Source organism: Pseudochaenichthys georgianus, chromosome 15 (assembly GCF_902827115.2).
Source record: "Pseudochaenichthys georgianus chromosome 15, fPseGeo1.2, whole genome shotgun sequence".
NCBI lineage: Eukaryota > Metazoa > Chordata > Actinopteri > Perciformes > Channichthyidae > Pseudochaenichthys > Pseudochaenichthys georgianus.
The window spans coordinates 26,263,774-26,275,984 of NC_047517.1; the positions used below are offsets into that span (position 1 = coordinate 26,263,774).

At 42.6% G+C, this 12,211-nt stretch overlaps 1 protein-coding gene across 5 annotated transcripts in view; it reads left to right on the forward strand.

Annotated features, from left to right (window-relative positions):
- Positions 1-12,211, forward strand: part of dlg5a (discs, large homolog 5a (Drosophila)) — a 40,382-nt gene that overhangs the window by 1,135 nt on the left and 27,036 nt on the right. For all 5 annotated transcript variants that reach the window (XM_034100490.1, XM_034100493.1, XM_034100494.1 and 2 more), the window contains exons 2-4: positions 9,423-9,491; positions 10,802-10,976; positions 11,515-11,658. In XM_034100490.1, the coding sequence (XP_033956381.1) occupies positions 9,423-9,491; positions 10,802-10,976; positions 11,515-11,658 (388 nt within the window). The remainder of the gene's footprint in view (positions 1-9,422; positions 9,492-10,801; positions 10,977-11,514; positions 11,659-12,211) is intronic.

Below are 12,211 nucleotides of genomic sequence, written 5' to 3' on the forward strand. Positions count from 1 at the left end.
AGTCACTGCAATACACACATTTCACATCCATGCTATACGGTTGGTTTACACAGGTATATTACATGTATTCTGTGATATTTGTGCAGCCTTATGAGAAAAAGACAACACAAATGTACCAATATCCAACTCTAACTCCAATTTCGTATCAGTGGCATGTTATGGTAGGTAGCCTGACTTGTTTCCATGACAACGGTTGTACTACTGACATGTAGGCCCATACCGACCTGTCCATGGGTATGTGCCTGCACATGCATGCAGACCTAAAGCATGGTTTACTTCAGTCCACCTTCCCTTTTAGAGGGAACCTTGTTAGTATGCTAACTGACAATTTGAACCATATTTTCCCCTTATGGTGCATTAATGCTACATTTATTATTATAGTTTATTCATTGATTTGCATTGTGTCCTCCTCACAGCAACTGCCTTCTCTTCTGCAGTTTTGTAGTGTTGTTGTTGCACAGAGACAAAAGGCAACCAAGTGTAAAAGCCGTGTCTAGTTTTGCCTGTTTTGCTTCTGTGTGAATGACTGAAGCCAGTGGCTTACTCACAACCAGCGTCATGCCCCCAGGGTCTGAATGCAGGATGAGCCCTGAGATCCAATAGCTGGGAGGAGATGCAGAACAATGCTTCTATGTGACATAATCCACATAAAAAACAACTACATGGGTTATCTTTCACATCGTTCTGACATAGCCGGAGCTTTATTTCAAAGCAACGCGCCTTTGTTTTGAAAATCACAATGTGATCTATAGTTTGGAGCTGCCAAGTTGTGGCGTGTCTCTGTCTAAGGCTATGAAGCATAGCAGGTAATGCTGAGTTGGTGTCTTGCTGCTCTGCTGACTGGATCGTTAATGCTTCCTTAAGCTTTATAACTTCCTTGTATTGAGTGTTGCTCCTGCCGAATAACACCTTAACTGAAATACTCTGACGTATGCTGACATTTGTTCACTGCAAAACTGGTCCCTCTGTAAGCCCCTTGACTTTGACTGGACCTGACAATGTGGATTTGGGCTTTTTGCTCGCACACCTTTTTATAGACTGTAGCACTGGGCCTCAGAGGTGACCTGTACTACGAGAGAGTGGTTTCCACTAGCTAGTCGGCCTGTCGTTATTCAACAGAGGATTAGGCCCTGCTGTCCTCTCTCTGGTGTAAACTCTGCGTGAGACACGCTCTATCGTGCCTGCACAGTCCCCCGTTAGCTGCCACGCTCTTGGCTACTTCTGTTTTGAGTTTAAGTGTTGTCATTTTTTTTTAAGGTGCTTTTTTATTATCTTCAGTGTAGTGATTCAGCTGATAACAGCATTTTAACCACACTTGCGAGGTACCCAAGATGAGTCACTCGCAGAGTGCCTCCAGGCAAAGAAGCTGCTGGTAGATGCAGCTCAGAGGGATGAACTCTTCGCAGCCCTGGCGTGTGTGTGTGTGTGTCTGTGTGTGTGTGAGAAGAGAGAGGGAATATGCTTGTGTGATGAGTCTTGCTGATAGCAACCTGCTCTCAACTCATCCTCTTCTCATGCTGCCTGCCTGTTCTTGTTCTCAGATGCACATCCTTTGCCAGCTGGCCATCTAAACTCGCACACATTAGGAAATCATCGAAACATCTTCACCCCAAAGGAACAGCATACAGATGCTCATTGTTGAAAACTCAGGCTCTATAAATTATTAGGGTTTTTTGGCAAACTCCAAAGCTCTTTCTCTACAGAACATACACACACGCCTGTTTTGTGCATCACTATGCGATAATCTTAACAAACTCACAAACCCTGCTATAAACTGCAAAGCAGATCATTCATTCAACATATTGAGTATGATGTGGCAGGGCACATTTCTGCGTTCTTGAAACGGATTGAATACATTTCATAAATCCAAGCTGCTACCATCAAGCTGATTTCACGCCTCGGATTGTGTGCTTTTCCCCGTCTACGCTATACATGTAACACTATTCACTACCTGAAGAGATAGTGTACTAGAAGTGATGTATCTGCACACCCCCCCACTCTCTTCATCTTAAAGAGCCGGTTACAGTGATTTAAAGTAACACAATTCTCCCTGACAGGATGCACCGTCAACACAATCTTCTTCTTCTGCTGTCTGTTTGGCTTTATTTTCTCGTGGTCTTGTTTTCTCGCTCTCGTGCTTTGTCTTTTTCTCTCAGGCCCACTGTCCATCCTTCTTTAATTCCTCTCTCTCTCTCTCTCTCTCTCTTTTCTCTGACTCATTATATTTATTTTCCTCCCATAGAGTGGTTTCGTTTCTCCATGCATTTAAACAGGGGGGACACAGCCGATAGACAGAGGAGGGTGATAGAAAAAAGGGAGCAAGAGAGAGGGGGACAACAGGCCTTTTGTTGAGAAGTTGAGCAGGCCCAAAAGTGCCCTGTCAGCAGCTTGCTGTGTGTGTGTGTGTGTGTGTGTGTGTGTGTGTGTGTGTGTGTCTCTCTGCCAACCAGTTTCTGTCCCACTCCATAAACCACAGTGGACAGACAGCAGGAGTTATGACCCTGACGCTCTTGTCAGGACTGCTGCTCTTAAATATCTCCCATGGGCTGGACCTGGCCTCACTTCCTTTCTCTCTCTCTCTCTCTGTCACCCAGTGACGCACACTGTCGCTCACCTCATCACCCCACTCTCTTTCCCCGTAGCAATCTCTGTACTCCTAGTCCAACTTTCTTCTATTCTCACTGAAGAAGCCATCAGTTTATCTATTGTTAGGGTTTCTGCTCAGGTGCAATTGACAATTCTCATGAGTTACATTAGAGTTCAGTTTTTTTAACATCTTTGAACATTGAAAGATCGTTGGTCAGACAACATGTGAAACAATTGAGAACCCAGATAAGGAAATCATCCGTTCCTTTACTTTAGTTATTAGCCGTGTTAAAGGTATGGGGTTTCTTGTCGGCACCAATAAATCCATTGAATCGAGGCATGCGATGCAGGCCAATGAGAGGTCGACCTCTCATGGATCTTTTGTGTTATTGTTCCAACGTTATCCTCTTGGACACACCATCTTTTTAGTCTTACATGCCTTTGTATATTCTCACTTTATAATGAACGTCTGATGGCATCTAACCTCTATGTGAGCCACAGCCAGGAGGCTTTACTGTGGAACAGGACTTCATTACCATTTTACACATGTTCCTCCACTTTCTAATTACCCCACTAGGTCGAGGAGTTGCCAGCTTCTAAATGTTTACCAGTTCTATGAAGTCATGGAAACAAACAGCTTTTCCCCTTGTCTTACCACCCCCACCTCTACCAGGCCTTTTTGTTGTGGCTGTCTTATGCCTCCTCTCTTCTCTTTTCCTCCCATCATGGTGTCCTAGCTTGCTCTCCCCCTCTCTGCCTGCCTTGTCTCGCCGATCTGCTTTATTCTCTCTTTATCGGTCCTGTCCACACCTGCAGTCATTTGTCCTCCACAAATCTAGCACCAGATGACAGATCACATTTTGAACAATCGCGGTATACATTTGTGATGATTGGCACGAGTGGAGCCAATTGCCGAAATTAGACGGAATGGCATTTTCTTCCTGGCTGAGCATCTGGGTGATTCCCTTGTCAGAAACATGAAGAAAGAGAGCCAAGTGGGCAGATACATTCCATTTATAAACATACAATTATTTACATCATGTGCTATACACTGTAGGATCACGTTGCAACACATTCTTTGTTGCCCGTAATATAGTATACACTAGAAAAGGCCCGTCTGTCACATCCGCAGTGTTTGCTCTGAATGCTGATCATGTGCTACACTGGATCCCCTTCTCTCGGTGACCTTTTAAGAAATGATGGTGCAGTTTAATCACTGAATTATCTCAACACTCCATGAAAATGCTGTCTGAATTAGCATGGCCTCCTCTTTGATAAAACATGAGAGGAATGTCACAAAGATTGCCCAAATTCCAGCAGCAGTGGGTTTTTCCACACAGGCGTTTTTTCTCTCCTTGCCTTCTGGTTATTTTTGTACTGGCTACAGTTATCAGCAGAGCCTTTGGAGGACATGTTGCTGCCATCTTTCACCTTTTTTGTTTCCGACCCAACCCTTGGCACACGCAAGCTGTTTTTAAACACAATTATTTCTCGTTTGTTGCTGAGGTAGGGCTCTTTGCGGAGAGATAACCCATTATGGTGTGCTGATACCAGGCTGGGTTAGATTGCACCCATGGGGGCTTTTTTTGGTCTTTGGTGCTGCTCAGCAGTTCTGAAAATCTGTGGCTGAAGGCTAAGGACCCTTTTTTTTGTATTTCTATAAAGGTATTCTTCTACACGTGTCCTTGTTTGTCACCTCATGTCCCAGAGTGTTTATGAAGGTCCAACACAGGTCCTACGTGACTATGAGGCGGCATTTGCATCTTGTATTTCAATCAACAGTATCACGGATCTTATTTTGAGACGTGCCACGGGCAGAAAAAGGTGGGTGGGTTTTGACCATCGGCCTGGGTGAACGTGGAGCTGTGAGTCAGGCGATGTGCGTGCAGCGGAGTAATCCTGCCTCATGGAGTCATCATGTTAGAGGTCTTCATGTTTATACAATCTTGGGACTCCTTAAAGCAGATGATCAATCCTTTACCCCGACAGCAAGGCTTCACTGGCACACTGCCCAGAGTCTTGGCCTGTGGTCAATGCCTCCTCAGCATTTAGACCCACTTCATGACTTAAAGTCCCAGATTACACGGACAGAATTGGTCAAGGACATTTATGTTGTGTGTCTCTGCCAATTTGCAGATCCATTCACTTTATTTTACAACCATAGCACCTTTCAGATGTTCATTTGACATTCAAAATATGATGAGTTTATGATGCATTTCTCAGTTTAAACATCCTGAGTGCCATCAAAGCCGTTGACATGAAGTCCACCTTGACCAACTAGGACATTAGAGTACTGCTTGCAGGTTCATGCATCAATAGCAGCATTGTAACATAATGCTTCAAATATATTTAATAGTAAAAGAAAAGTGTGAAACTTTCACCTGTAATGATATCATATATTTACATTGTTGTGTATAAGTGTACTACACTCTCCCTTGTTGGATGACATTATTTCTCTCTTCCCCCACACCCTGCCACCTCACCGCTCTCACCTCTCCGTATGTGAACCTCCTGAGTTAAGGTATCAAATCAAATCAAGTTTTATTTATATAGCACATTTATAAACGATTTTTAGTCGAGCCAAAGTGCTGTACATATAATAAAAATAGCCTACAGTAGAGACACTTTACAGCAAATACAACAGCACAGATTGTTCAGAATATCACTGAGAAAAACGACACCCTCTGTCCTTAGACCCTCACATCGTACAAGTAAAAACTTCCGGAGAAAACCCACAGTTTAAAGGGGAACATGGGAGAAACCTCAGGGAGAGCAACAGCGGAGGGATCCCTCTCCCAGGACGGACAGACGTGCAATAGATGCCGTGTGTAAATCGAAGAGATAATACATTTTACAGCATATAGACCGAATGTTAGGAAATGCACGTGTCTGTAATAAGAAGATGAATCCACGAGGATGTCGGCTACAATCATGTGGGAGCCTACAGGGAAGCAGCATGACGAGACCCAGGGCAGGACCGCAGAGACAAGGTATAGAGACAGAGTATGTGGGATGTGTGCATCACTAACTCAAACGGCATCCTCGTACTGTAAGCAGAACCGCGGCCAAGATTTAGTGGTCAGAGTAAAATAGATGCTTTCTGCTCTCTGGCTTAATGCTGACACATCCCCCAGCCTCACTTAAGCACTCTGTAATACGAGTGGGTAGTTTTCAACCGTATTATTAGTGTTGCTATTACTTGCGCTTCTGTAGTTTAGTGGCTTTGGGGCCGAGGACACAAAAGGAAGAAGACCACAAATGCTATTTAGGCTTTGCTCGCCTCTTAGTCTGTGCCTTATTTATTTCTTTAATCACTGCAGCTCACTGACAGTTATAGGATCTGACTGCGACTAATAAAGAATAGCACACGGTATTATTTTTGGATTGCTGCTCTTTTACCAAGAAGCCCTGGAAAATGTCTGTCTTTCTTATTTTCTTTAGAACACAACAGACACCTTGGCTGCTTGGATAGTTTCAAGGCTCGTCAACAGGGAGTTTTTAAGCAGCAGATGATAATCATACGTGTTTTATGTTTTGGGGGACACTCATTGTCAGATAAGAGAATTCTCTGGAACTGATGAATATTTTAGACTCACCCCACGGTCGAATCCAGACTTTCTTTGATAAGGCTTTCCCTCTACCAGGCTTCCCAACTCTTATGCTCTTCTTCTTTTACCACGCTGCAGAATTACTATTCCTCTCATCCAGTTTCACCATGGCAACGTGTGTCATCTTGGTTTATGTGCTGGAGAACATCATCTGGTTGTCTGAAGCAACTGTTGGTTGCTAAGCACATTGCTTGATTGGGAGGGAAAGCAGAGAGTGGGGGAAGTGGAACCCCTTAGGTAGGGCGAGTACTCCCCTGACCTATTTAGATCACAGCGTCAGCCCTTTGTTTCTGTGGCCTCTGGTCCTCCACTGGAATATTTCTCACCTTTTTGTTTTAAGGGGATATCTACTGATGGAAGTCAGAATCAGATGCGTGTTCTAAACTATTACAGAAATATATAATTCCTTCTTAAAATGCCATAATGTATATCTCTGTTAGAATTTATCTAGAATGTTTGGCAGGGCAGCACAATTGGTTGCTTTTTATCGTCATGGCAATTTCAACTTAAATACACATCATGAAAAACTGCCTTATTGTTTTCTTTTTGGTTATGAGAGACTAGGTCTGTAGAAAATTACATTTTTATATAATAACTCACTCTAAATCGTAACTTAAATGTGTACCTTTTGTGTTCAATAAGTAAATAATTTCCTTTTTTAATTGTTTTATTTCCAAAGCAATTTTTGGTATTTCACCAGTATACCAAAAGCAGCAGGAAGGCAGAACTTAGTACACTTTAAACCAAATCTGTTTAGTTTTTTACAAGCAATATTGTCACACCATATTCAACAAGGCTAACATGTTTTCCTCATACCGTGCAACCCTACTGTCAGGGTAAGATTTCTCAGCTCTGATCTATCCGGTCTGACTTTTTGTTGGCAAAGGCGAGGATTTCCCCACTGTAGATCACCAGATCTATGCTCCCCTAATGGATGCCTGCTGTATTGATGCAGTGAGCCTGTTTACAAATGATCAGCCTCCCTGACTGTGGCTGGTGCTAATTGCTATCGATGATTAAAAGCCCGTTTGGTATTTGCTAATGCCGCTGACCCATCGACCGCCAGGAGCTGGCTTGTATCCGACATGCAGATCCATACTGCATTCAGTGGTTGTTTACGGGGTTAACTAATCAGCACTCGGTGACACTGGTCCATATGTGCATGTACATGTGCATGTACTTGTTATCGCAGCCAAATCAGATTGTGAGATATTGAAGATTCTCTCCAATTGCCCCCTTTGTGTGGGAGTGTTTTGGTTTCCAAATTGCAAAATACAACATTCAAGATTCTACATTTTGCGGCTTATTCTGGCAGAGAGCTTTACTGACTCTGTGTAGCATTTTTTTTTATTTTTTAAAAGAGTTAATCCTTCAGCTGAGATGGCACAATACCTCCCAGTGGCTCACGTCTTTTCTCGATTAAACCTCGTCAGTCTCATTCCGGGTTCAAGGAGTCAGTTGTTGCTTTTCAAATGCAGGCATGGAAATGAGCCCGAGCCGTTTGCATAGTGTTGATTGTAGAGGACTAATGCTGTGCAGCCTCAGAGTGGTTCTCATCATGTCTGACGGAACAAAATGAAATCAAAGCTGTGTGCCTCTCGCAGACTAAAAGTGTTGAGCATCAGGGAATGTCAGAACAGATTAAAAGCCTTTCCACCCTGCCCCTCTATCTCTTTATTTAACAGTCTCTCCCTTTGTCTCTCAAACACCCTTCCTCCTTATCTCTTTTGCGACTTAGTTAGGCTATCTCCTTTCATCTGTCCTCCTCTGCTCCATGCCTTCCCCTCCTGCCCCCCCCCTCTCTCCGCTCCTCTGTCTGTGGGGCCTAAGATGGAGTGGCTCAGTCGCACAGAGCTCATAGTTAATTAGGCTTGGCCTTGTCACACATTGAGGGCCGGAGCCAGAGTTGTAGCTAAACCCAGTGGGGAGGCAAGGGTGGAGATGGAGATCTGGAACAGTTGGTTTCAATGTTGACAAAGCCTGCTACCTTTCCCCTGCTGTCTTAAACCATGTCCACAATACTCTTGTCCATTTGTTTGTGGTGCATTTAGCCCATTAGAAGTATTACCCAAACCTTTGCTGATTTTTATGCAGGTTTAATTGTATTATTTATTTATACAGGACTCATTCTTATTCTTTATTAGGATCCCCATTAGCATGAGCATTGGCTACTCTTCCCGGGGTCCTCACACACACACAAAACATACATAAACATATAAACTAAAACAAAGCAGCTCATAATTTCATGCAATCTACAGTGCTTTAGGAAGTTAAAACTAAAATGCTCATCCAATTTTAGCCATCATGAGGCCAACCTTCTACACATGTATATGCAGTTGAAATGATTGGCTGATGATTTTTCAGTGGCCGCTGCCACATTGACACTTTTGTGACCAAATGCTTGTTTGTTCTGGTCAAAAAAGTACTTGCAAATATGCAAAATAATAATGAAAATAAGTGTTTGAAATGTATTATTGTGAATAACACTTTCTTTAAATGTGTGGAAATCAGATTGGGCTTACCATTATCATTGCTAATACTATGTAACCTTAAACAGAGTTTGTGTAGCTTCTTATTTTAGCAGCTATCACACCAGGTTTAGAAGTGTGCGATATAACATCCTCAGTAAAACACATTTACTCCTTAAGCTTTGCGTGTACCAGATGATGCTCTCTGCAATAAGCATATTCAAATATGTCCTTTTTTAGAAAAACAATTTCCACGTTTATGTTGCCCATTGAAGCAGGGGCTCTGCATTATAATGGGCATCTGCGTAGCCTCTCCTATGGATTGTGGTTGCCAGTGTGAAATATCCCCGAGCTTAACGGTGTGTACAGCTATTCAGATAGAGACCCGCTTTCTCTCTGCCTCTCTCTCCCGCTCTCTCTCTCTATGTGCTTGACTTAAAAAGAGAAAATCCCATTTCAGCCGTGACATTCTGCCTGTGTAGCAGAAACATACAGGGGCTATACATCAAAGCAAGGCAGAGTGCACAGTGAGGGAAAGGAGGTTTAATGACGACGGCGGTCTGGAGTGATAATATAGAGCCGCTAAGAAGGAGTGTGGAAGTTATTATTCCAAGTTTAAAGCTTGCACCAAATCTATGTTACAGCTGTGCAGGGAATATGAAGCTGACTGTGTAATATTTGTGTATTTCCTCATAGTGCAGGTACTTAATTCAGGCTGCAGTGTAATTGGCTAATCAATCTATCATGTGTCTCTTGGCAGGTTCCACATACAGCGTCCTCTCCACTATGCCCTCGGACTCAGAAAGCAGCAGCTCCCTCAGTAGTGTTGGTATGTATAACAACCAAACATGCCTATTCTCTTGTGTGTGTCATGCCAGCTTGGAGAAGTTCTATACCATCGGCAAACACACCATAATAATGCAAAACAAAGGTAGCATGGCTGCATTATGACTTGAAATGCTGTTTATGACGATATTGGCGTACTTCCTGATTGTTTCCAACGTTTATTTTTCCTTTAAATCCCACATTGAGCCAATGTCTTCCTCCTTCCTTAAGGAGACAATGCTTGCCTTCCCCTAGTTTTGACAAAGGTCCAAATGACTCAGCAGTGTTACATAAAAGGCCCAAAGAGTGACATAATCCTCAGACTTCCTGCCGCGTGCGCTCTTTTCAATCAAGAACATAAACCCTGAAAATATCTCCGGTCAGAATCTGTTTATTTTACAGTGTCAGGACACGGTAAGTCCTTTACAAAGACTTAACATGCCCTGACATTACAATAAAAGGGCAGAAGTTGAATTAAAGAATTCATGGACACCTTTTGTTTAAACCATACAGAGAGTACGGGAGATGCAGCACATCGCCAAATCAAAATCCAATCTGCTGTTTCTGCCTTAAATTCTCACGTCGGAGATTACAGATGCTTGTAAATCCAAGAACATGCTCTGCAGATGTGCAGCAGATTGTCCTGGAAAACCCCGAGCAGATGATATAACAGCCGCCTTGAGCATTGCGAAGAACTCTATTGTTTCCTAATGTCGGAGTCAGTTGCAGGTGTACTCTTTGTCCTCCAAATGAGGGGTGTAATCTTTCGCTATCTCACAAATTGAATACAATTCCTTGGGTATCGATTTAAAATACTATGCATGCTAACTCCAGTTGTGCACACAGTTTTTAGTTTTGAAGTTATATCAAGTGTTTGCAATATTGTTAACATATAAAGGCAAACCTTAGACAAAATGGATAATTTATACATGCCTAACTTAAACATGTGAATACATTTTTTACTAAAACACATTTCCCGATTCGCAGTGACTTCAAGAATAACAAGTTCAACTAATAAAAAAAACTCAAAATGCAAACTGTTACATACATAAAAGGGGTATACTTAAGCTAACTGTATTTGTATTAACACAAACAAATTAGACACAGAGACCACCATCACTGTGTGATTTGAACAGATCACACAGTGTAGGATTACTGTCACGAGCAATATTTGTTCATATTTTAGTGGAATTACAATGTTTTTAGAAATACATTTTTAGTTTACCGACATTTACATGATAAACACTGCCAGAAAGACTTTTCCAGTGACTGGATCAGTGGTCCTAGCCTCTTGTAACGTGCTCTCTGTTGCAGGTTCGCCCGTTAACGGTGAAGCCTCCTCCCCCCCACCGGCTATCAACGACAACCGGCCTTCCGGCGACAACCTGGACACCATCTTGTTCCAGCTCCGTCAGGTGACCAGGGAGAGGGATGAGCTCCGTAAGCGTCTGGCGTTGGCATCGCCGGGGACCACCTTCGACGACTGCAGGTGAAAATCCTGACCGGCCTGCCAAGTTGTTGATGCTGTATTTTACCCGTATGGTAACACTTTGAATTTGGTCTATGAATATGTCGACTGTGATTTATAGATTATTTCTTCCTGCTTAAATTAAATACATCAGATCCAGCTATTGACTGACCTGAGATTCATTGCTGACAGAGCAGCAACGTGTGAACATGTTCTCTGTATTGTTAAATACTGTGACATCAGTATCCTTACTTATGGCCGCCATGTTTCCATCTTCTTGTGTAACTCTAACTTGCAGAGACAGGATACGGACACTGGCTGCTTTATGACATTTATAAACCTCTATCTACCTAATTTATTGTACATCGATGATATGAAAGGTGCTTTGCTTAGTGAATATTTCTTTATAGTTTACATTTGTGGCCCCATCTTATACATTCACATCAAAGAAGAAGGTCAACTCTGTCTTTTACGTGCTTCTGTCTGAGCTCTGTTTGGGCACATTGTAGTACGAGGCTCCCTGATAGAGGGTTGATTCCTTGCTGCTTTTCTCCTTAAGGCCAAATTCCAAACCCAGCCACGACTATGAGCGTCTGAAAAGTCAGTGCATGAGGGCCATGGCAGATCTGCAGTCTCTCCAGAACCAGCACACCAAAACACTCAAGAGGTGCGAGGAGGCTGTAAAAGAGGCTGACTTCTACCAGTAAGTGTTTCCAATGCTACCTATTTCTCATTGCTAATGAAACATATGAACTTGTATAAATCTAATGCAACAATTCGCTTTCGATTCCAATAGAAAAGCCATGCTGAATGTGTGTCTGCAGTCACATTCGGTGCATATGTCGTAAGCGTAGGAGGAACACTCTGTCACCTGCTGCTTTACAACATAGAAATAATTACATTTATTGCGTTGTTTTACTGGAATCGTAGCAGATACTGGCATGGTGTTGCAATGAACCTAATTGAAAGAACATCCCTGCGAGCTACAGCTGCCTCTCATGTTGAAAGGGAATTGGCACTGCAAAAAAAAGCCTGGAAATGGAAGCATTTATGTGATTGAATTATTAAGCTCATAAGCCGAGGCAAAATGTTTGGAGCATAGAAGCTGATCATACAGGGTATTAGCTGTCAAAGCATTTAGCTAATTAAAATTAATTTAAAAAAATGAAACAATCAAGAGATAACTAAAAAAAAATAATCGAATCAGGTGGTATATAGGTAACATGGTTGGTACACTATCGGTTGTAAAATACCTA